This window comes from Hydra viridissima, unplaced genomic scaffold (genome assembly GCF_058129835.1).
Source record: "Hydra viridissima isolate aposymbiotic clone 2 unplaced genomic scaffold, HvirCarnegie_v1 scaffold_10, whole genome shotgun sequence".
In the NCBI taxonomy this organism is placed as follows: domain Eukaryota; kingdom Metazoa; phylum Cnidaria; class Hydrozoa; order Anthoathecata; family Hydridae; genus Hydra; species Hydra viridissima.
In genome coordinates, this window is record NW_028324309.1 from 9,398,512 (window position 1) to 9,424,525 (window position 26,014).

General features: G+C 33.2%; 4 protein-coding genes and 1 pseudogene across 9 annotated transcripts; 3 read left to right on the forward strand and 2 right to left on the reverse strand.

Annotated features, from left to right (window-relative positions):
- The first annotated feature begins 3,897 nt into the window (after positions 1–3,897).
- LOC149883041 (uncharacterized) lies at positions 3,898–5,268 on the forward strand. Its single transcript, XM_090100997.1, has 2 exons — positions 3,898–4,273; positions 4,355–5,268. The coding sequence occupies exons 1-2, from the start codon at positions 3,898–3,900 to the stop codon at positions 5,266–5,268; spliced, it is 1,290 nt and encodes a 429-aa protein (XP_089957123.1).
- A 4,577-nt stretch (positions 5,269–9,845) lies between these two features.
- On the reverse strand, positions 9,846–11,372 carry LOC149883042 (uncharacterized). Its single transcript, XM_090100998.1, has one exon. The coding sequence runs from the start codon at positions 11,370–11,372 to the stop codon at positions 9,846–9,848; it is 1,527 nt and encodes a 508-aa protein (XP_089957124.1).
- A 5,002-nt stretch (positions 11,373–16,374) lies between these two features.
- Positions 16,375–25,942, forward strand: LOC149883043 (uncharacterized). 6 transcript variants are annotated; one of them, XM_090100696.1, is made up of 4 exons: positions 16,375–23,758; positions 23,889–23,978; positions 24,087–24,374; positions 25,459–25,942. In XM_090100696.1, exon 1 carries the CDS (start codon positions 18,986–18,988, stop codon positions 19,637–19,639), a length of 654 nt encoding a protein of 217 aa, XP_089956822.1. In that variant the 5' UTR covers positions 16,375–18,985; the 3' UTR covers positions 19,640–23,758; positions 23,889–23,978; positions 24,087–24,374; positions 25,459–25,942. The 6 variants fall into 6 exon arrangements, with proteins under 6 accessions (XP_089956822.1, XP_089956821.1, XP_089956823.1 ...); XM_090100695.1 differs by having other exon boundaries at positions 16,375–22,294; positions 22,381–23,758; positions 23,889–24,374; XM_090100697.1 differs by having other exon boundaries at positions 16,375–22,294; positions 22,537–23,758; positions 23,889–24,374.
- On the reverse strand, positions 16,967–18,846 carry LOC149883044 (uncharacterized; annotated as a pseudogene).
- LOC149883045 (uncharacterized) lies at positions 22,274–25,890 on the forward strand. Its single transcript, XM_090100999.1, has 2 exons — positions 22,274–22,283; positions 25,469–25,890. Exons 1-2 carry the CDS (start codon positions 22,274–22,276, stop codon positions 25,888–25,890), a joined length of 432 nt encoding a protein of 143 aa, XP_089957125.1.
- Positions 25,943–26,014: the final 72 nt, after the last annotated feature.

Consider the following 26,014-nt stretch of genomic DNA (forward strand, 5'->3'; position numbering starts at 1 on the left):
TTTTGGCTCAATTTCCATACAAAAACGTCGAAATTTGGGACAAATGTAGCCAAATTCGAGGCTTTCACCGACTCCTCTTGGATCCCTTGGCCCTATTTTGTTGTATCCTGTCAGGCTGAGCACGAAAATGACAAAGACAATCAACAGAGAGGCTGGCAAACACCGGATTTGGCGACAAAACCCCGTTTTTGGCTCAATTTCCATACAAAACGTCAAAATTTGGGCCAAATGTGGCCAAATTCGAGGCTTTCACCAACTCCTCTTGGATGCCTTGCTCATTTTTTGTTGTATCCCATCAGGCTGAGCAAAAAAATGGCCAAGGGCATCAAGCTATTCACTGATAAGTACCGAAATTGGCGACAAATGCACAGAAATGCTTAGAATTTGCTTGTAATGTCAATTCTGTGATTATTTCGTCAAGTTTAAGCCTTTCACCGAAATCGCTCGGAGCCTTTTGACATTTTCTGTTGTAACCTGTCAGGCTGAGCACGAATAAGACAAAGACAATCAATAGATAGGCTGGCAAGTACCGGGTTTGGCGACAAAACGCCGTTTTTGGCTCAATTTCCATTCAAAACGTTGAAATTTGGGCCAAATGTCGCCAAATTCGAGGCTTTCACCAACTCCTCTTGTATCCCTTGGCCATTTTCTGTTGTATCCTATCAGGCTGAGTAAAAAAAGGCCCAAGGGCATCAAGCCATTCAGTGGTAAGTACCGAATTTGGCTTAAATTGCGCAGAAATGTTCCTAAAAATTCAAAATTAGCAATGGACGCCTTTGGTGAAATGTGGACACAAAATTTGAAATCAAGCGCGAAGCGCTGTTCTATTATACCACAGGCAAAACAGGATACGGGTGACAAATTGTTTAAAATGCTTTCCAACAGAGATATAGTTGGAAGATTCTTGTGTCTCTTTGATGAATTGAACTGACGACATGATCGACTAACAAAAGTATCCGAGGAATTGATGAATCTTAGGCTGAAGTTTAATTTTCCTATTGTTTCCAAACAACAAGTGTCTGCTAATGTTGTTAAACTTATCACACCATTTGAGAAATACAGAAAGCGACCAAATGCTGTATTTGAAGATATTCTTGCTCATCTGTTCGATATAACAAAACCAGATGTTAATTGGTTTCGTAGTGAGGACATACAGCGGTACAAAGTTCAAACTGAATCAGATGGCAGGGTGGGATATACAAATATGAAAGTGGCTCCCATGTCAACAATCCATCCATCAAAAAGGGCCAAAAGCACATCAGAACCCTCGACAAACCGAGCGGTTATCTCCGCACCACTTTCCTGCAATAGTGAGGATTCTGAGGAAGGAAGCAGCATTGGTGACTCGGAGGCAGTTCCAGGAGAATCTCCCAGAAAGCGTGCAACACGCCAGTCAATTAAGTCTGCTGCCAAACTAGTGTCTAGTCACTCTTTGTCAACCAGAAAAACGTCACGGGTGCTTTAAAGTCTGGCTGAGGATGGAGTTTGTGTCCCAACACCATCACAGTCTGGAGTCTGGAGTTGAACAATCAGAGATGCAGAACAAGTTAAGAACCGCCACATGGAACTGATCTCTGAAGAGAAATTTTCTTTGCATTTTGATGGTAAGAAAATTGACAAGACTGAGTACCAAGTTGTGTGCTTGAAAAATGACAAAAGAACATAAAAACTTGGCATTTTGGTTTGTGACAGTGGATCATCAGCAAACATATATAAAGCACTACAGGACCTACTTGATGATTACAATGCATGGAACAGTATTCAGATGATCATCTCTGACACAACAGCTGTAAATACTGGTGGCAAGAATGGAGTTGTAGCCAAGCTTCAGAAAACATTTCGAGACAAGTGATTCGATGAACCTTAATACATCGGCTGCCAACACCACATTCTTGATCTTGTTCTACATGTGTTGGATTTCTTTTTTCCTATATAGTCACAGTCGCCTAACATTAACTACAAATTTATTGATGAGATTATGGAGCATTATGATGATTTAAAAAATGCCTACAAGGGCACAGCAGTGGTAGCAGATTATGAGAACCTTGGCTGGAGAGATGACTTTAAATTTCTTTTTCAGCTTTGTGAAGCATACAAGTTTTACAAAAATTAGGCAAAATGGCCTCGTATCAAATGGCACAAGCTGCCATCACTGCACAGTGCCAGGTGGAACTCAAGAGGAATTTTAGCGCTTATTGCATTTTTCATTCTTCCAAACTGGCGAGAACAGCTGAGGATAACTTGCAATTTCGTTGCAACTACATGGTCGCGGACCTGGTTTTCAAACCAGCACTATGCAGAGGCGGCTTATGAAGACCTGCTGTCAGCAATATCCCAACTTAAATTTTCCAAAGCTGTGAAATGCTTCTCTACCCACTGGAAGAAGGAACCATCAGTGCTTGATGTGCCTCGATCCAACATAGTAGCCGAGAGAGCTGTAAAGTTGATGGAGGACATTCGTTCTTCTTGCAGAACAAACAAATATCTAAACTGTAAATTTATTAATACTAATACACAAATCTGAAAGATTATTAACATCACTAAAAATGCTGTAGGACAGTGTAGGTACTCATTCTCATGTATTTCTCATGTGTATTGTATATAAAGCTGACATATTATAATTAATAGCCTTTGGGCCGCTATGTGTTGTATGGTTAAATATGAAACTGTCTTAGGTGCGGGAAGTTTTTTCAAGGTATGGTGAAATCAATGTCATTTCTGTGATTTATAGGCAAAGGTTCATCATTTAGAAACCCAGGCTTATTGATTTAAAATTTATCATATATCTAATATGAATATTGATTGATATAATGCTAATTAGATTCATCAATATGTTTTATCAACTGATTCATAAAAATACTAAAAAATTTTTTAAGAAAATGTCCTCACAAACTTTCTTTTATTTCTCTGTTGACTCTCGAAAACAACATTTCTTCAGACTTATTGCAAAAATTGCAAAAGACTAAATGTCATTTTCAGAAAGGCTGGCTTCAAGATGAAGTTATCGGAAGCTTCCTGAATTGATTAGAAAAATGGTTTCCTTTTATAAAATACTGTGGGCCAACAGAAGCATTAGCATTAAGCCATTCGCAAAGTCTAAAACTTTTATGGAAAGATTTTGACATGGAAAATATAGATCAACTCTTTATTCCCTTTAATCCAACTAATTCACAATGGATTTTGAATAAACAGAGTCAAAAAAGAAAGTAAACAAAGTTGTTGTATTAACAAGCTATTTCGGCAGTATGGCCGAAATAGCTTGTTAATACAACAACTTTGTATTAACAAGCTATTTCGAAAAATTTGATGGATCTGGAGATGTTGTAGTGTGGTTGAAAAAGATCAAACTGGTAGGAGAGCTGCAAAAGTTGGGCGATCTTTGATTGATCATTCCGTTGTTTCTTGAAGGCAGTGCGTTCGCATTATATGAGCAACTTGGGGAGAGCCAAAGAACTTCCGCTAAGGACATTGAAAAATCCCTACTAGATGCATTTGCAGTTGATGGTTTCCAAGCTTACGAGCAGTTCGGAGATGGAATGACGGTGAATTTGTCGATGTGTATTTGGTCAGTTTGCGTCAACTTTTGAATTTGGCCAATATTGAAAGCGAAGAGTTATTGCTAAGAGCGTTCATAACTGGATTGCCGGGTGAAATTTCAAAGCAGCTACGAGCACAAGTGAAAATATTTGGGATCAGTTTACAGGATGCATTAAACCATGCAAGAGTACTCATGACGGAAAAAACAAAAGAAGACTATGTTTCAACAACCATTTCTGAGTTACATAAAAATGTTAAGAAACCATCCGCTACTGATGTTATCTGCTACAACTGTGGCAAGCCTGGACATGTTGCTCAAATCTGTTTTTCGAAGAAACAAATTGTCTGTGATGGGATAAAATGTTTCAGGTGTGGAAAATCTGGACACATTGCAAGATTTTGTTTGTTGCATCAGGGAAACTCAAATGGGGAATCGCCAGCGCCAGCTGTTTCCCTACACAACTAACGGCGCTTCCAATATGCACTCTGCAGGTGAACACCTTCGCAGGGAAAGCACTGGTTGATAGCGGATGTACCCGAACTATTATTTCAAACGACATGGCTCGGAAAGCTGGTGTTCTTATTAGAAGACATGATATAGTGGTGTTGGCTGTTAATGGAGAAGTTGTGAAAACGGAGGGAGAAGCTACAGTAACATTAATCATTGAAGGGAAAAAGCTCAAAACATCAGTAATGATTCTAAAAAGTGTTGTCAACGGTATTGATGCTATTATTGGTATGGATGTCAATAATCGCTATGGAGGAGTGCACTTGTACAATTGAAAAATTGAATTTGGTTTTGTTTCAATTTATACAGAGAAACAAATTGTTGGTATAAATGGCAAGGATTTTGATGCTTATTTTGATGGTACAAAGTGGACTGCTAAATATAAATGGAAACAAGGTCAACCACAACTGAGAAATTCTGTCGCGCAGTACAAGGTAAAACCCCAGTTGATACCTCAATTTAATAATGAGATGGACTTATGGGTGAAAAATGGCTGGTTGAAACCATGCAACAAAGAAGAAAAAAGTACAGAAGGGATTGTCCCGTTAATGGCTGTTGAGCAGGAAAATAAAGGAAAGATACGATCTGTTCTGGACTTTCGCGAATTGAATCAGTACGTTGATTCGCATAATGCCACAAGTGATGCATGTGATGAAAAAGTTAGAAAATGGAGAACTCTTGGTGACAAATTTGCAACATTTGATCTTAGATGCGCCTATATGCAAGTACACATCGATCCGAGTTTGTGGGAGCATCAGAGGGTAATCTACAAAGAAGAAAAATACTACCTTACACGTCTTTGTTTTGGGTTAAATTCTGCTCCAAAAATAATGTCTTTAATCTTAGGCAGTGTGTTGAATCAAGATGCAGGTATTAGGGAAGCAACTGACCACTACATTGACGATATAATTGTTAATTTGGAAAAGACATCAGTTGAAAAGGTCGTAAACCATTTGGCGTGTTATGGATTGGTAACCAAAGAGCCAGAGCAATGTGATACTGTACGAGTGTTGGGTTTGCTTTGTTGGAAACGAGGAAACACCATTCCAAAGTCACAAGATATCAAAACTGAAAAAGTAACAGGATGGAAACTTTTTCCGATATGTGGACACTTATTAGGTCACTATAATGTTGGAGGTTGGCTCAGAATTGCCTGCAGTTTTATAAAACGTCATAGTCAAGGAGATGCTTGGGATGATCTAATTGGAGATCAAGCTCAGTAATGGTTGATTGAAATATTGCGCCAATTGGAAGTTAGTGATTCTTTGAGAGGAAAATAAAATGCTGAAGGAATTCAAAATGGAGCGACATTGTGGTGTGATGCAAGCAGCATGGCAATGGGGGTTGCTATAGAATACAATGGCGTTATAATTGAGGATGCAGCCTAGCTTCGAAGTATTAATGATGTCATGCATATAAATATTGCTGAATTAAATGCTGTGGTGCGTGGGATAAACCTATCTGCTAAGTGGGATATAAAGAATTTGTCAGTATTCACTGATTCAGTAACAGTTCACGGATCGTTAAAAAGTATGCTGACTGAAAGTCATAGGGTTCGATCAAATGGATTATCAGAAATGCTTATTAAAAGAAGACTTTCTCTATTGCAAGACTTAATAAAAGAATATAATATAAACATCACATTGAAATGGGTTCTGTCCTCCAAAAACAAAGCTGACGTGTTGACAAGAGTTCCAAAAACTTGGATAAATGAGCTTTCACAAAGAAATACTAAAGAACTAGCTGGGGTAAGTATTGCTGAAGAAATTCGTAATTGTCCCTCAAAGCATCATTTTGGCGTTAATCGGACAATGTTTACAGTGCAAAGAAGACTTCCGCACGTATTAAGAAAAGACGTTGAAGAATGTGTTCGCAATTGTTGCCAATGTAATTCAGTTGATCCAGCACCAGTAAAATGGGAAAATGGAGTGCTAGATGTACCAGACACATGGTATAGAATTGCTTGTGATGTGAGTCACTATAAAGGGTCGCCATATTTAACAATGATTGTTTTTTTAACAATGGTTTGAAGTTTGGAGAAAGTTGCCGTGCGAAGATACCAAAAGTGTAGTAAGTCAATCGGAATCATGGCCCACCGCAAGAACTGTTGATGGATAATGGAGCGGTGTTTAAATCCAAGGAATTTTCAAACATATGTGAAAAATGGTGTGAAAAAAAGAAGTATAGATGTGCATATAGACCTTCAGGGAATGGGATAGTGGAGCATAACCACCGCACAGTAAAACGAACAGTTGCGAGGGCACAAATATGTCCGTTACTAGCGGTATTTTGGTACAATGCAACACCAACGGTGGGAACAAATGAGAAATCTGCACCTGCTTCTCAGAAAAATATGTACGTCTGGCGTCTACCAATTCAAGAGCAGAAAAACACTGAAACTCGGGAAAGAGCACAACGAGTTATGGAAACTTACAGAATTGGAGAAAAAGTTTATGTTCGCCCTGCTGATGCAAAGTGCACTTCAGTTTGGAAAATTGGTACTGTAACTGACATACTTACAAACACAAATATTGAAATTGATGGTGTACCAAGACATGTGCGAGATGTGAGAATAGCTCCTGCCTCAAATGTTTCAAACGCTTCAAGAAAAACTATTATCAGGGAAGAGGTCGACAGCGATGAAAGTGATTTTGAAGATTTAGACATTTTTGCTGCACGAGAGGAAGAAACCGAAGAAACAGTTGTTGACGCTGAGGAGGAAGCTGGTGGCAGAGAAAGCGTCGATAATCTATTACCAGATCAAACTTTTTCTACCAAATTTCTTCATCCCCTTAAATTTTGGAATACAATAGTGGATAGTGGAAACTTTCTATATTTGTTATCTAATCCTCTGTAAATTCACTATCCATTACTTTTTCGAACTATAGGTAAATTTAGGTTTATTCTTATTTTAAAATCTATATATCTATGGTCTTAGAGGTATACAGTGTGTATATTACAAATTTATTAATACTGATATAGACTGTAGTATGATCTTAGTTTCCTATTATTATAGGTTTGCAAAAATTCCTTTGAAAAGAAAGACTGGGTGAAGTGTACAAAGTGTCCACAATGGTATTTTAACTTACAAATGTAAAAATATCCGTCAAAAATATCTAAAGATTTATCTCCGCCTGTTGTTTACATTTGTAAATCTTAAGTAAAAACATCACGAATTATAGAATTATTACGGGACAAGGTGCGGGTTAATTTGTAAAACAATAGGTGTAATTCTCCCCTACACTCTATTCGTTTTAAAACAGAAACTCTGATCACGTGGTAATAGTATAAACTTTTACACACTGATCTCAAAATATAACTGGATAGCGTATACGAACCAATTTCTTGAAGCCATTTTTCGCCTCCCAAGATGGCGGCGGAATTAAGGATTGGTGGTATGAAAATTAAGAAACTGATGATAATCAAGTTTTATATCTTAAGCTCAAATATTGATAAATATATAATTTTCTAATAAAAATCTAGCTTTTTTGTTTAACATAGGATTTTTTTCATAAAAATAACGGAATATTACATATTTACATAAATTTCAAATATAAATATTTTTTTATTTAACAAAACATATTCTTACAATAAGTTGCTCTATATTAACTTTCTGTTTTTCGTTTTTTAGAATAAATATTAATAAAATAAAAATTCTCAGTAAAACTAAGTACAAAATTTAATTTTAATTTGCTTAAATTTAGTTTATTTAATAAAAGTAGAGAAAAAGTATTTGTTTGCTTGTGCAGAAATCTCAAGTTTCAAATAGTTAGCATTTGTTATATAATTTATGCACCTTTTAATTCTTAACTACCCAATGCTGTGTGCTAGAAGGTTAATAACACAACAGCATGGTAGGCAGCTAATTTTATTTTTAAGATAAAATGTTATTTAGGCATTAGTTCATCAAATAGGCACTAAAAATTATAAATGCTGCATGAACTATTAGCTGAGCGCTGTTATTACACACAACTCAGAGGTTCCTTCTAGATTTATTATATATATATATATATATATATATATATATATATATATATATATATATATATATATATATATATATATATATGTATGTATATATATATATGTATATATATATATATATATCATATAACATATCATAAAAATATTTTTGATTGGTTTTTGAATAGGATAAGTTTTGTTAATTGCTTCCTAAGCTTTTTTCCAGTTATTTTGGCAGTTTGTTTTTTACCCAGGTGATAAAAACGTATTTTTGCATAGTTTTCTGAAATAAGTTTAATCAGTGCAAATAAATGGTTATCAGTTATAGCTGAGTCAAACATATGAGAAGTTTGTTCATTAAATATTTTTGAGTAATCAACTGATCTCAAAACAGCACCAGAAATGGCATTTTGAATTCCTATTTCATTAGGAAGGTTGCCATTTATTGAGGCAAGCAACCTTTGGAAACATCTTTCAGTTTCTTCGCATATGATAGCAACACTTTAAGTTGGTTTAATTAAACCTCCTCTGTCTTTGAATTTTAAAAAACTGGTTTGTTCGAAATGATAAGAAAGTGCTAATTCATTCCAACATTTAATGCAGATAGTTTATTGTAAATTTACGTATCATAAATTTTTTGACAAGATACATAATGTTGATAATGTTTGATAACATACAAAATATATGTTATCAAAACATTCCCTTAATGATTTGTTTTGAATAACAAGTTAAAAACAATTGACTCAATTATTGAGAGCTGAAATTGTTGTTCTACGCATTTAAGAGCCATTTTATTTCGTTTCTAATATCTTTATTACTTGTCAACAACCTCGACAACGTTACAAAAAAATTGTTCGCTATATATAGCATTTAAACATACAACTTGTGACTCTTGTCAACAATTAATAATCGTTATAAAAACCGTTATAATAATAAAATTATGCAACGTGTAAATCTTGTCAATAATTAGCAAAGCTAATTATTGGCACATTATTGACACATATTAAAATCACAACATCTCCCCCAGCTCACTAAGAGCTCATACATAATCTTGATACTTTCGGTTAGGAAACACTCTTCTCCCATATCGAGTGAATCGAACAGGGTGTGTCTCTATCTCACAATTTGTTGGATAGTTTTGACCAGTGTGGTCCGCACTATTGTCAGTTTCACCATCGTCCAGGGGATTTGTTTGGGAACTTGGATCTTCGATTACAACGCGTTCTAAGTTAGTTTTGGGAGGTTTAACCAGCGTCAGGTCGTAATCGTCATCAGTTGTTATGTCTCCTTTCTCGTCCCCACAACGATGCTGCAGATGAGAACGTATGTCCATTAACTTTAACTTCAGCTGTCAAACCATTACGCAGTGCCACTATACTTCCTTTTAACCATCGCCGTGTACACGGCGTCATATGCTTGGGCTTCACCCACACTTTATCGCCAACTTTCCATCCTTGAAACTTAGTTAGGGGTTTTTGTGTTGATTCAACTTTATTGATTCCAGGAATTCGGACGCGTTTGTATTGTTGGCATAAGATTTCAAAAGGTGTGCCGTGTTTTGATGGAACGTTGTTGATTAAGAATACAGACATGGGTATACCACATTTTGCTCTCGCGTTTGTTCTTTTTACCGTTCGATGAACTCTTTCAACAATTCCATTTCCAGATGGTTTTTCAACAGCTCGATAAATAAGTCTTATTCCCCACTTCGACGCCATAGCTTGCATAGTCTGAGATCTAAACGACTTACAATTATCTAGGAGAACTTCGGAAGGAGGTCCAAGCAATGACCATATTGTTTCTAACGATTGAACAACCATTGCTGCACTTTCATCGCTTAATGGAGACCATAACGTGTATCTGCTTGGGCCACAATCGATACAGGTGAATCAACGTGAGCAACATCGCAGGCTACTCTTTCCCACACTTTACTGACAGCAAGATTTCCTTTATCCCATGAAACCACGTGAGGATCAATTGAATTGCATTCATCACATTCAGCGACAACTTGTCTCACTGTTTCTCTGTTAACGTGGGTACCAGCACGCGAGCATAACTTCATACTCTTGGAAACTTCCATGTGTGCTATTGAATGAACTTTTTTAACCTGCTGATTATCGTGTTTATAAATGATAGTACATTCTTTTGTTGCAACTCTGTGTTTTAACCATTTTGCTGGCACTCGTGTGAGTTCATCTGCGACATTTTTTGTTGTTGGTATCCATGTAACATTTATGGCATAATCTTCGACCAATTTTCCAAATATCTGAAGCCTTCGTCGGATTTGCATTTCACATTTTCCAGCACATTTTACAGGCTTGTCACGAGTCAATTCGGAATTCAACCAGGTGAATACACTATGAGAATCAGTTTTGATAGAGACATCACTTGGATTCCATTTCAATGCCATATTGATACATGCATCCAATTCAGCTACGTTGATATGCATTGCATCAGACTTTGATCGGAGCCATGTCGCATCTTCTATTTTTTTGTCACCTTGCATTATCACAACTCCTTTTGCCAGTGAACTTGCATCACACCATACATTAAGGGATGCATTTGGTTTGACATTCCATACGCCTTTGGCTGGGTCGCATTTGATGACTTTCTCCACGACCTCCTTTATCATTTCATTAACGTGCTTATCCGTAATAGTTTCATCCCAACCTGCCTCGTTAGTACATCTTTTTATAAAGCTGCATGCGAGTCTCAACCATCCAGCAACTGGTAGATTAGCAACCAGATTACCACACAATGAGAATATCTCTCTCTTAGTGAGCACATTTTTTATAATGGGAATCTCGCGACCTCTCTTCCAAAACATTTCCTTTGTAGACGGATTTACTGTTACTTCCAATCCTAGTGCACGAACTGGGTTTTTGCCAAAATATTCAGGTGTTTTTGCGTGAAGACCCCATTTCTTCAAATGTGCCACCAGCATTCTTCCGTTTCCATTGGTTACCAAGGTGTCATCAATGTATCCTCTTGTTGATTTTGCGAGTGCTGAATTTTGTTGGAGCACATATCGTAATATTGAGCTCATCATCACAGGTGCTAGGTTCAGACCGAAGCCCAAACGTGTAAGCGCATACCGTTGATTTTTGTAAATGACAGTTTGGTAAGGCCAATGTCGTGTATGCACATGAATTTGTAAGTATGCTCTTTTTAGATCCACCACAGAATCGTTGCTATTTGTACTCATGAGTCTCCAATCTCTCATTGCATCGTTGATAACATCCGCATCCCTTGTAGAGGCTTTTACATAGGCGTTGAGTTCGCGATAATCAAGCACCGGTCTTATCTTCTTTTTGTTATCTTGCATGACGCACATCAATGGTAGTAATCCTTTAGCTTTGCCCATACTTTTTTCGTCATATTTGACAAGTATGCCTTATTTGATCCATTCGATAATTTCGTTGTCGAACGCTTCACAATGTTGATTAGATACGTTATACTGACTTGTTCTGTTCTTCATTTTAGGTTCGTTCTCTCACTCCCAACTAACAATCCATTTTTTGCCATCAAAATAAGCTTTGCTTGTTCCAATTTCAACAGTCGCAACGCGGGGTGTCGATGAAAACTTAATTAGAGAACTACAGAATTTTAATTTCCCAGTGCCAATTTTCAGCTCATCACACGACTTTATTAGATCCATGCCCATAATCATGTCGTATTTGTTTATTACTTCATCCACGCATAACACCAATGCATTAAGCAGGCACCCATTCGTTGGGTGGTGTAATTTAGCAACAACTTCCTCACATCGAATCATTCCGCCCATTGTTGCAACATCCACTACACGAATAACTTTGTAGTTAGATGGCAGTAGCTTCTTGGTGATGATTGATTGCGAGCAACCAGTATCTACAAGCGCTGTAGCTTTTCTTCCGTTTATCACCAAGTCGATAGTAGGTAGTACTGCTTCGGGACGAGTTCTTGTAGAAATACCTAATGCGAACTCGTCCCTTTTAAGTTTTCCTGGTTTTGTTGACGTTTGTAACAGTCCTTCGCAGCATGTTTATGCGAGCATTTCTTGCATAAAGAGGTACATTCACGTGCAAGGTGATTTAATGATTCGCAATTGAAACATCGCATTTCTTTCTTTCTCCGAATATGACTTGTAATTACTGTCCCAGTTGTTCGGTAACTTGCATTTACCTCTTCATTCACAGATAAACATGCCGCATCCAATCTGGTTTGTACAATTACGGATGCAGTCTTGACGCAATCGTCAAAGCTCAACGCATCCTCTCCCCGAAGAATGGCACGCAGAACAGCACCATCATTAACCCCAATGATGAATTGATCACGAAGTCGACCGTCTCTCTCTGAAGGCGAGAACTTGCATTCTTGAGCTGCTCGAATCACTCGATGCGCAAACGTCTGTATCGATTCTTCATTGCCACGATAAGTTTTCCCAAATTCATACCGTGAGATTAACGATGATTTTCTTATCTCCAACGTTTCAAGTTTCACCACCAACTCTTCGTACGAAACGTCCTCTGGCAGTTCAGGTGCTGTTAATTCTTCCATGGTATTGTAGATTTTCGACGGCAGAGCAGCAAGCAAATATGCTACGTGTCGATCTGCAGTAATGTTGTTTATCACGAAGAAAGAAGTCATCTGCCGAATAAATCGCTTTGGCTGTCCATCTTCATATTGCGGAGATAACAGACACGCCCGGTTAGCTTGTTGTTCTACGCATTTAAGAGCCATTTTATTTCGTTTCTAATATCTTTATTACTTGTCAACAACCTCGACAACGTTACAAAAAAATTGTTCGCTATATATAGCATTTAAACATACAACTTGTGACTCTTGTCAACAATTAATAATCGTTATAAAAACCGTTATAATAATAAAATTATGCAACGTGTAAATCTTGTCAATAATTAGCAAAGCTAATTATTGGCACATTATTGACACATATTAAAATCACAACAGAAATATTACAAAGAATAATATATAAGTAAAATAACATATATTAAAAAATATTTTGTACTTAATATTTTTACTAAATACAATATCCATTAATTACATATATGTATTAAATAATCCTAAAAGGAACCCCTGAGTTGTGTGTACTCACAGCACTCAGCGAATAGTTCATGCAGCATGTACATATCTGGTATCTTGCTACAAAAATTGAAAATATAAAATTTGTCAAAATTAGTAAGTAGACACCACTGCCGCTTACCATACAGTCATGTTATCAACGATCTAGCACACTGCATTGGGTAACTAAGAACTAAAAGGTACATAGATTATGTATGAATATTATTTAATCGTAAAGTATATCTAATATTTTGTACCTTAGTATCAACATAATTACTTTAATTGTCTGTTTTTTTTAGAAATCATTTCATTTCTTTAAAGTCATTAAAACTTTATTTCATAGTCTAGTTTTTCTTTCAAAAGTCTATTTATTCTCTTTAATATTTCTGTGAAAAGCCTTATAAAATGTACATCGATCACCTCTAAGAGCTCCGATCGCCGCCATCTTGGGAGGCCAATTTTGGCTTCAATTTTTTTTGAAAAAGGCAATTGAATACGCTATCCAGTTATATTTTGAGATCAGTGCTTTTACAGCATTTGTTTAATAAGACTGTTCAGGATAAAATAATTACTTCGCGCATTAACAAATTACTAAACAAATCACACCAAGGTAAGAATAACTAAGTATTTAATTTTAACATAAATTGATTTACCAGCTATATACAAACTAATTTTTATTTGACAAAAACAAAAGGGTTATTATGTGCTTTTTATGACAAATGAAGTAATATATGAAATATGAAAAACGAAAACATGAAATATCTGGCCGCATTTTGCGAGATAATTATAAATTTTATTAACTTTTTAAAAGGTTTTGCTTTATCAAATAAATTGTAAAAAATCCCATTAGAAAATGCAACTACTAAAAAAATAATGCAGAGTGGAATATATATTACGGAGCTTATAGAGTAGTCAAGGCAAATAATGGCGATATATCGGAGAAAATACTAAAAAAATACACAAAATTAAGGCTGGTGAATGAAGGACCAAGGAATTGAATGAAACCAGATCTTGACAAAAAATTTTATTTAAGTTTATCCATACAGGTCTATTTTATCATTTACAGACTTTGTTTACATAAAAAAAGTTTAAAAAATTGAGACAAATGTTCGTCTTGAAAAAATGATGGAAATTTGTTCGTGCTGACAACTCATTTCCTTTACGGTTTGCCATAAATTGGCTTTGTTGAATTCTTTAAAACTATGATAAATTATTTTTTTCTTTATTGTATTTACATTCATTTTATGTATAAGTTGTTTATCCTTAACTGTAAATATTTCTGCTGTTAAACATAAAATAGAAAACTCTATAATATTCATAAACTAGAAGTCTACAGCAATATAGTAGATTGAGTAGTTCCCTGGATATCAAAGCAATATGCTCTAGGTAGCTACAAAAGTAGTTGATATTTTGTATTATTTATTACATCTCTAATTATAAATGTACTAAAGTAGTTAAGTAAATGATCTCAATTTCTATATTATCGTCCTAGTTTTTTTCTTAAAATATTAGGAATGTCTAGTAGGGTGAATCAAACGCTACTTATTTTCAAAAATCAAAAGGCACTATTTTCCGTGTGCTGCGGTTGTACTCTGTGATTAATAGAAAACAAAATTTAACTCATTTACACAATTTTTAGACCCTGCTCAATGGGCTCAAAGATCAAATTTTTACCTCAAAAAAACATATTATAACCGGTTAAATAGCTTTAAAAATAAATATTTTTGAGGCACTGTTTTTTATCCGAAATTGTAGGTCTACATGATCATATTAGGCCCAACTTTATAGTTATTGAATAAGTTTTAGACTGTGCTCAAGCGTTTTGGACCCTGAGTTTTGACCCGGCAAGTTGAAGGTATAGTAAAAACCGGTCAAATTTGATTCGAAAAATTGATTTTTTCGCAAAGAAAAAAATCAAAAATAATTTTAGTTTTTATTATTTTCCTGTTTTATGTTTTACTTTAGCGGAAAAAATAATATATCTACATTAACAGCAGAAACAAATATAATGTAATATTTAAAATAAAATGGGAAAAGATACAAGATCGAAACATAAAGTTTTGTTGATCAATGATACCACTAAGATACTACCATCATCTCAATTGCCTACTGGAGAGCAAGTTCAGCAATATTTACATGGCAAACTAATTAAAGCGAGAAAAGAAAAATTAAAATATAAACTCAGTAATATAGTTTCTTGCAAATTTCCTCATGGGAGTTTTGAAATTGGTTGCAATAACCCTGGAGGATGTAATTTTCTTTAAAGCACTTGTGTTGTTTCGTCAGTGAAGAAAATCTGGAACAGAAAATCAATTATAATAGTAGCTGATCAATATATTTGGTAAATAAAGCAAATTTTAAGTTTTGTAAACCTATAGCTTTTCATCATGCAAAATTTTTATCAAAAGCTTCTACATGACAATAGAACTGCATACATTTGATTTACAACAATCTATAATATAATCTATAATATAATTCCTACAGAAATGTTAAATGTTTAACGTCATTTCGTCATTAGTCCTAGGCTTTGAATTAGTTACAAGGCTTTTGTTTTTCAATTGCACGCGGTCATTGGAGAAAGATCTTTTAAGGGTAAAAATTTTTCAAAAAACACAAAAAAACACAAATCTGCACCCTACATCACTAAACTTTCTGAAATTTGGCACAAATGTTTAGACACATAACTTAGGAAAGACTGTAAATTTTTTTTGTAAAATTCTTATCCGTTTAGGATTTACAGCAACTTGAAGTTTGTTTGATTTTGACTGAAAAATGAGGGGGGAAAAGTGCCGGAAATGTGTCCTTTTACTATTACCCTTATAAGGTGCTTGTAGTAATTTTGCAAAGCTAAAATTTGGTACCAAAGGAGTTTGAATACTGTTTGATCTGAAAATTATAGATTTGTATCTCTCAAAACAACAAAATATAGTTTATTTCAAGATCTACAAAACGTACCATCTAATTATAATAAAAAAGAGCATTGACAACTAAAACTCTAGAAAAAATCTGTTTGATAGAAAAAACTTTTGGTTTTAATTTTCTTAAAGATTAGACATATCAACTTTACAAACCAATTTTGTTTTGGCCTTACGTTCACTTGAGGAGTTGTTAAGGTTTGATATGAACACAAAATTTTTTGATATTTTAAAAATCAGGCAATCTATCCCAATTTTCTACAAATTAATCAAATTAGAAATTAATAGTTTAGTGACTTAATTATTTTTATTAATTTTTTAGAACAAAATAATAAGGTATAAAAAAACCTTTTGAAAAATGAATACTCAATTTAAATGATTTTATATATGCTTTTCATTCACATTATTTAAATTGTACAAAAAATAAAATATTTAAAAAAAGTATGGATAGGACATATCAGACTCAACAAACTTGAAATTAGTTTAAATATAAAAAATCTCTATTTCCTAAGGAGAACAATTTTTTTCAAGTCGTCTTTGGCTAAATCCACCACTTTTGCTCATAGGAAACACAGGCATAATCACCTGGTACTAAGTATACAGTTGTTACAGGGATGTTTCCAAAATCATGAATGAAAGCAAAATCTTCATTAACACTGCATAGCTTTGCAACTATCTAGAAAAAAAAAGCAACATTTATTCCGTTTTACTTATTTTGTCAAACATGTTTTTTTAAAGGCATTAAAAAAAAATTGTAAGTCCAAAATAAAACAAAAATACTTTTGAGGATGATTCCACACAAATAAAAAATCTATTCAAGTTTATCAATAAAAATTATGCATGTTATTTAAAGATGATAAAGGTATATTAAATATATATATTTTAACCTTTTGATGGCCAAGTGGTACAAACTGATGGAAACTACGTGTTCCAGGTATGGTATTTGCAGTATCCAATCATTTCTTAAGAGTGTTTCTCACCAAAGTTAAATCTTCTGATGATATATAAATGAAATGTACACCTTCAACGTTTTCATTGCAATATTTGAGCATTGCTTGTGGAGATAAATATGATTACCCATATCTCTTTGCAAGCTTGCTAGTGTTGCTAAACGTTTGACTGTACCATCTATCCCATCACAAGGTTGCTTACCGTGACTAGTTGCAAAAAAGTTCCATTTAGCAGAAAGACCAAAATCTTCAAGATGGAAACAAAGATTCAAAATATTTTTACAATTCTTGTATTGACCTGCACACCCATCCGAAAAGTATTCAATATTTTTTATTTGAGGTAGATTTGTTTTAATATCATTGCTGACAACATCAATAACTTTGTAAACCATGTTCACACCATGTATCATATCATCTGAAATAATACAAAAAGATTTGTGATTGAGAAAACCTTCTTTTTTGAAATAGATAATCACAAGATGTAGTGTATATTGTAAATTTGTCCAATGAAAGCTTTGTACTTCATCCTGAACTACAAATTTGTAGTTTTCTGAAAAATCACCCAGAAATAATAATGTTAACTCATTCATATCTTCCTTTCTTGATCTCAGGTATGATGCTTGGTTCTTAGGTAAATATGAGTGTGGTGCAAGTTTAGTCAGTTTTTTACATACTAAGTCAATGTATTCAGACACTAGCTCTTTATTATGTGTTATGTTTGACCTATCTGTTGTTGTCAACTGATCAAATTCTACTTCATCGTCATCTTCAAACTCTCCAATTAAATTATAAAGTTTTTCAACCAATGCATTCATAGTTGCTGGGCATCTTTCACATTTACGCATCATACAGTCTTTATTAGTCATGTCACATACAATATAAGGTAACAGTTCTTTATATGTCACACCAAGAGGATGTAAAAGCAGTTTTAAATTCTGATGAATAGCACAGACACATACTGAATGTGTTCCTGAAGCACCAGCAGTAATATACCATTTTTGTCGCAATGTGCAAAACCTTGAAAACCCTATTTTTAATTCTGGGTGTTCCTGAAGCACCAGCAGTAATACACCATTTTTGTCGCAATGTGCAAAACCTTGAAAACCCTATTTTTAATTCTGGGTTCATGGTTTTGAAAGCAACAAACAATTCCTTTAAATTACATAATAGCAAAGGTTTTTGCACGTGAACATTTTTCTTTATGCTTACATAATCCTTTTTACTAGGCATTATACGACTATATTCATCATCTTCTTAAAAAGACTTGACCAGTTGAACTGTTACATTTGGAAGAACTTTCCCTAATTTAGGATTAGGCATGGCTAAATTACCTTTTTCTAATGCTAATTTACGTGCAATTCGAGCTACATAGTTTGTTACATGTAATATTTCAGAAACTATTTTTATTGACCAGTCAGTTGGAGCAAGTGTTGTCAGTTGTAATTTTTTAGATGTTGCTGTAGACTCTGCAATTTTATTAGCTTACAATACTATCATGTTATCAAACAAGTTTGCCTTTTCCATATACTCATTACTGAAACCTGACTGTTCTTCAAAACTTTCTTCTGGTATATTAAGGGAAGTGGCTACTTTTTTTTTTAATGGAGGTTGTTAATGCTGTCAATTTTCGTTTACTTTCTCTAATTTTACCTGACTTATGTAATCCTTTGACCTTAATAGGAGATATTCCAGCAACTGTAAAGTGTGTATTTACACCCTCTTTTTTATTTTGAATGCATGTTTCACTAACAATATCAAAATCTTCATCATTTTCACTCATACTTTTTGATAAATGTTTTGTAACTTTACTTCGATAGCTTGGACACAACTTTTTTCCAGGTATAAGATTTAAACCTATGGTTTCTGCTTCTAATACAGTATGCATTGTAATCACACATAGAGATGCTGAAAAGAAAATGTACTATATTACTCAAATACTATAACATTAATTATTTCTGTTGCTTAATGTCAATCAATTAAATGTATGTAACGCTATCCTTGCTGCACTGAATGAGCAACCAAGTTCAGAAAATCAACATTCTAGATTGTTTTTTATGAATGGACCAGCTGGTAGTGGAAAAATCTTTACTTATAATTATTTGGTTGCTGAAACCATAAGTAGGGGCTTTAAATCTGCTACAGCTGCATGGACTGGCATAGCAGCAATTCTTACAAATGGATCTACATTGCATGGCTTATTCAAACTTCCTGTTCCAATATTGGATACATGTAATGTAACTCCTAACTCTTTTCACTGGCATTTTTTAAGACAAGTTAGTTTGTTTTTGCTTGATGAAACATCCATGATTCCTAAACATGTCTTAAATGCAATTGATAGGTTGTTAAAAGATATTTGCAACAACAACTTTCCGTTCGGAGGAAAAATCATTCTTTTTGGCGGTGACTTTAAGCAAATTCTGCCTGTTGTGAAAAGAGGACAACCAGCTGAAATAGTAGAATCGTGTAAAAAATGTTCTTTGCATTGGCGATGGGTGCAGAAGTTTGCATTAACTGAAAATATGAGAGTACAAGATGAGGAAGGTGAGTTTTCCCAATGGCTACTAAAACTTGGGAATGGAACATTACCTCTCAAAGAGGAGGATCCTTTTAAAGGATGCATTAAAATCAGTGCATTATTAGAGAAAATGAATCGATTGTTGAAAAGATTTTTAGAGATGCTGATCAAAATGATTATTCTAAATGCATGATTTTAACACAAACTAATGTTGCATTATCAATCAATGAAGAAGTGCTTGAATGTCTGCCGGGTAATGTCAAAACTTATTTACGTGCTGATCAAATTGATACTGATGATCTTAATGAAAGAAATAACTTTCCTGTTGGGTTTTTGAACAGCTTAACTCCTTCAGGTATGCCACCTCATTGTTTAAAATTGAAAATTGGTTGTGTAATTATGCTACTTAGAAAATTAGATCTCAAAGCTGGGTCATGCAATGATACTTGAAGGAAAGTTTGTGCTCTTCAAAATAATTATATTGATGTAGAGGTTTTGACAGGTGTTTCTGGTGGTAAACAGGTTTTTGTTCCACGAATTCAGTTGGCTCCATCAGATTCAAGGTATTGTAGGTGAAAAGTGTTACACAAATAATGTTATATATTCTAATGTTCTTAATTTATAGTCCTTAGATTTTCATTAAGAAAATTTACTGTTTGTAGGTTTTGAGCACATTTTGTATGTATAACTTTATTTATTATTTTAATATTTTTTCTCATAGTTTTTGATAAATATCTGTCATTTAATATTGTTATAAAATGTGTGTATATGTGTTATATAAGACCATATTTGTTTATAGTTGTATATATGTTTAAATTATGTTGTTTCCATGTTTTCAAAGTGGTGTGACTTGGCCAGTCAAGCGGTGTACTTATAGCAGAGGTGTGACTTGGCAGCATTTAGTGCCAGGCGGTGTTACTGCTTTAGAGCTAGGTTATGTTGCTTAGCCTTTTTTAATTACTCTGGAAACACATAGTAACATCTGTTAATGTTTAGCATAATGTGTATGAGAGAGTATGCAACCTTGATCTTTAAATCTAGGGTGTTTTAATGTCCTAAATTTGAAGTAACTGAATAACTAATATTGAATATAAAAACAAATATACTTTTACATATTTATATGTTTAGTAAAAAGATAAATATATAGTTAACTTTAAATTGGTTTTCTAATTTTGCCTTTCATATTTTAATTTGGTTTGTTATTTTCGCTGGATTTTAAGATCAAGGGTGTAAATATTCTATTGTTATGTGTTATTGTTGTGATGTCTTGTGTTGATAGACTGCTTGGCTTACCTTTACGTTGGTGACTGTTATTAAAAATGAATAATAGGTAGTTTCTTTATTGGAACTTACTGTTTTTATTTATTTACTAAAAGCCAAGACAACATTATGCTAAAAATGCAATTTATATCTTAATTTGATTTTTTGTTTTTTTTGTTTTTTTTTGTTTGTTTGTTTGTTTGTTAATATTGTTAATCCTTTTGTACTTCAAAACAGATTAACTAATTAGCTTAGTTTGCATTTGCAACACTTTTGAGGAAAGAAAAAATTCTTATATATGTTAAATTCTTATATATATTAAAAAGAAAAAATTGTTATACATGTAAATCATTGTTTTACATTTTATTATTCTGGTAAAGGGTCTTCATCAAAAACTCTCTTCTCCTGACCACCATTAAGACAAAAACAGGGAAGGGAGGTCCTTTATTAGTGACAAAATATTTAAGAGAATTAAATTTCGAGTAACAAAACGAATTTTATGTAAATGGTAGCAAATTACCGTTTACTAAAAACTATTGAAACAAAAAGGGCATATATAAAAATGGTCAGATTAGTGCCATATATAGTAATAGTCAAATGGTCAGTTATTTTTAATAAATTTATTTAGTTGTGTGCATTTAACGTTTTAAAGACAATTTCCTTTTTTAAAGAAACATGTATAAAAGGAATACCAAAAAATTAACAACTCATGCATAACTTGGTTTTGCTTTTTACTAATCTTATTAAAGTTCATGTTGTAAAAAATATAACAAGAATTTAGCCTTACTTTTTCGTCAATTTAAAGCATAATGAAGTGTTATTATTTTGTGTTAGTAACTAAAAACGTGTTGTTTTGAACTTAGTAATGTCGAGGAAAATGGTTCTGCCTTACACTGATATGACCTACATCAGTTGTAAATTACTCAAATAATGTTAAATAATTAGTAAATTATTTTACCTCCGCATACTTTTTAATTTTACAGATGGTCTAATTATTTCAATTTGAAGGCGTTTTTTTTTGAAAGGGTATTAGTTTAGGTTTCGCAACTTTAAATTGTGGAAAACAGCCCCTATAAATTAAGTAACAGACCGACCATAACCCGTATTACGGGTTGCTTTTTGCTAGTTTGATATAATTAGTGCAGAAAAATAGTAACAGTTCATCAAGTTGCGGAGTTTACTGGGCTGTTTCATGCAAGATGGTTTCTGAAAGCACCAATAGCAGCCTCTTCTCCTTGCTTAGATTTATGTTCAATCAGGGACATGATCAAGTATGGGTCATTTAATAAAACAACTTCAACTGCAGCAATTAAGAGTTTTAAAAATCATTTATGGTTTCTTACAGAACAAAATGTTGTACTTGCTATATGCGATGAAATGCTAGACAATAACACAAGGGAAAAAATTACCAAAACGTTATTTTTATACCCTAAACCTTCAAGATTAACATTGGGAAAACCACCTTTTCCAAACATTAACATAACAAAAATTCCAGATTATGGGAACTGGTTGGACCTCAAAGTTGGATTCTAATTCAACAGCTAAGTATATCTGCAAAAGAGACAGAATGGATGCAAGTTAGTTCAAAGTAAATTTTTCTCTTAATTGATTTAATTTATTAATTTTTATAGCAAATAAAATACTTAAAAATGCATGTATATATTTTTATTTTAGAGATTGAAATAATTTTTCAGGATATCGAGTCCTAAAAAAACTCATAGAAAAGTTAACTGTAGTAAATGATTGTGCTTGAAAGCTGTTGTATTTACAAAAATGAATCAAAAAACTTTTACTACAAAAGACTTTAGCATTCAACCCCTTATTTTGTAGAACGACAAACCCCTATTCAAAAACTGTGATTATGTGGTGATTGGAAGAAATTAATTCAAAATTATTTTGTTATAATTTTACATATGAAGGGACATGCCGATCCTATAATCATGCGTGGCTGTGGTGTCTGGCAGTTTTTATGTGCCAAATTACCATAGGTGTGCCATATACAGCACATTTATGGTGACTATTAAAAACTAATTTATCTATTTTTAACAGCCTTAACTTGTATAAATAGAGTAAAAATTTTATTAACAACATGTTGATTTAAAAGTAGCAAATGTAAATGGTGTTGATCTTCAAAATATATTATTAGTGATCACCTTTGGATCATATGGTTTTTATCTATATGTAAACTTATATAAAAGGAGCAAATGAGCTAAAGAAAAGTGTTATAATTTTTCCAACATTAGTGGGGAAGAGGTTAAATATTCATTAAATAACAAACTTTTTTTTGTTTACTGCATGGAAATTTAGATTGTGATGTAATAATTAGGGAAATAGCATTAACTGGAAAAATTGTTTTATTGCTTCATTTTAGATAACTTAAGCAATTTAATAATCTTACTAATATTAGTTACAATCTTTTGAATTTAAAAATAAATTGTATTACTTCCAAGTTGGAAAAAAACAGCAAAAATAAAATTAATGTTATCATAAGTATAGAATAAACCATGTTTCAACCTGGCATTAAAAAAATCTAATTTGTAAAGTTTGTCATTTAGCAAAAGCACAGTCTCTTATCCACTAATGGTGGATATTTCATAAACTGGCAAATTTTAATGCAAACACACTAAATTTTATCTATGTTTATATGTGCTCACTTGATTAAATCTTCATCATTGTAACAGATCTGAAATTTCTATAAAGTTCAATAAATATTTAGTATTCTAAAAATGGCAGCTTATTTATCAGATAAAGACTTAGAAATCGGAATGTTTGAGGAACTAGAATTACAAGAGTGACAGCCTTGTCAGTTCAATTAAAGGAAATTTGATGATAATATTGATGACAAGACTTTATATGAACATTACAGAGTTCCTCGACAAGTTGTAAATTTACTAGAGGAGTAACTGAATGATCATTTAAAGCCTAAAACTGGTTGAAACAAGAGCCTGTCAGCCAAAGATCAAATCAAAGTTTTTCTACATTTTTTTGGGACCAATACATTCTATCATGCTGTCTGAAACTGTTACAAGATTAGTTCTGACACTGTATTTAGGTGAAATGTATTTGTTAGTTATTTATATATATACTAAAATTTATGTAATAAAATTATGTTTAAAAATTCAATTTTTAAAAAGAAATTTTGGTTTGATATTATTGAGCTTGTATAATATTTTTTATAATAGAGTGGTAAAACTTTCTGCGATTGCTAAAACTCCCAGCCATCATGATGGCTTGATAAGATAATAACTTGTTAACAAGCCAATATTTACTTGGTAAAATCTGTACAGACAATTTTTTTTGTAAAGTTATAATTGAACCATGTATCAAGTTCAATTTTTGATCAACATTTTCTGACATGCAAATAATTTTATCTTTTCCAGAATTGTGCACAATGTTTGTGATGTAATCTTTGACTTGAGAGAAAAATACATTCATTGGCTTGAAAATTTTTGTGGACTTGCCCAGAAATTTTTTGAGATTGCAAGGATGCCAAGTGTGTGTGGTTATGTTGATGGCACTCATGTACTGGTAAATCCTACAAGTGCTGATGAAGCCTCTTTTGTGAACAGGCACCATACACACAGCTTAAATCTCATGGCAGTTTGTGGACCAGAACTTCAGTTCTTTTATGTTTCATCCAAGCACCAGGATGTTGGCATGATTCAAGAGTAAGTATGGGTCTATTTACATGAATCTAGTGTTGCTTCATTGCTTAAAGTTGTAATGTCCTGCATTTTGAAAGTCCAAAAATTTCTTTAATTTGTTAAATCAGAATAAATTTGTTTTGGCAAAAAGTATGTTTTTGTAAATTATAAAATAATTTTGAATGCTCGTATCTCTGACAATTTTGCAGCTACAGAGGTCCAACTTACCATTTTGAAAAGTTTAAAGCTTGTTGATTCCAAATATGTCTGGCATGATATAGGTTGTGCCTTCCTTTTGGAGTGATGGCACCATATGTACCTCAAAAATATGGGCCCAATCTATACCATATCTGACATATTTGAAATCAGCAGGCTTTAAGTTTTCCAAAATGGTATGTTGGACCTATGTTGCTGCTAAATTCGCAAAGTTATGAGTTTTGAAGTTGACAAAATCTTTTTTGATTTGACATTTAGACAAAATTTATTAATCTGCATTTCATTTGTTCAGTTTCATTTATTTTGTTCCACTTTACTTAAAGGAAGTAAACTAAATATAAAAAATAGAAAATGTAAGTTTTTGTTGACTTAAATTTTTTTAATTAAGAATTGAAAATATTAAAACATTTTTAAATGAAATGATTTTAATTAAAAATTTGAAATAGTTCAGCCCCAATAGGCATCCATCTTTCTACAAAACATTGGGTTGAAAACTAGAGTGTAATGACTTTTTTTATTCATCTTTGAAAATACTTCAGCTTTCAATCCCTTTGTTTTGTAGAGTGACTGATGCCTATTAAAGTACATAGATATATGAAATTCAAATTTCTTGAGTAAACTTATATTTTGAGAAACTGGGTATTCACTTGTTTTATAATGCTGTTTTACTCTAATACAGCCATAAAAAGTGTTTTACAATAATTGCACCATATAGCATAATGAAATTGATTGTTACTAAGGATCCCAATACAAATTTGGTGAGGTTTTAGTCAAGGTGTCTCTTGAGCGTTGACATAAATTTAATTTTTTTTTCAAATATTAATATAATAAACTGTTCCAATTTTGTACAGAGTAATTTACACAAATATTTGAAGTAATGTTAATATTTTAGGTACTTTAAGAATCAACACTTTGGAATGTCTTTGAATCTGGTGAGCAGCCTTTCCCAGGTTGTGTGATTTTAGGGGACAGCGTCTATCCTAATAATGATTGGCTAATTTCTGCTTTCCCTGGTGCAGTAAATGGACCTCAATCAAGATATAACCAAGCTCACATTTCCACAAGAAATTGTACTGAACGAGCATTTGGAATTGTTAAGCAACATTTTTATGCATTGAGCACTGGACTTCATGTTAAAAATATGACTTTGCTGCAAAATTTGTCCAGTGTGCATTTGTTTTTCACAACGTGTATTGCTGTAGGAAATGATGGTGCTGATTTTCAGGAAGATGAAGGAATTCAGGCCAATATTGTTCAAGAGGCTCCTGTTCCAATGCCACAGAATGAGAACCGTCGTCAGCAAATTCTTCAAACGTTTTTGTAATTACTTAAATTAGTATTAAATGAATAATTCAAATAGGTGTTACATCTAAATGTTGAAAGACTTGTAAATTAGCACTAGTATTATGTTTCACTTTACAACAACCACTACTGTATGTAATTTTTAC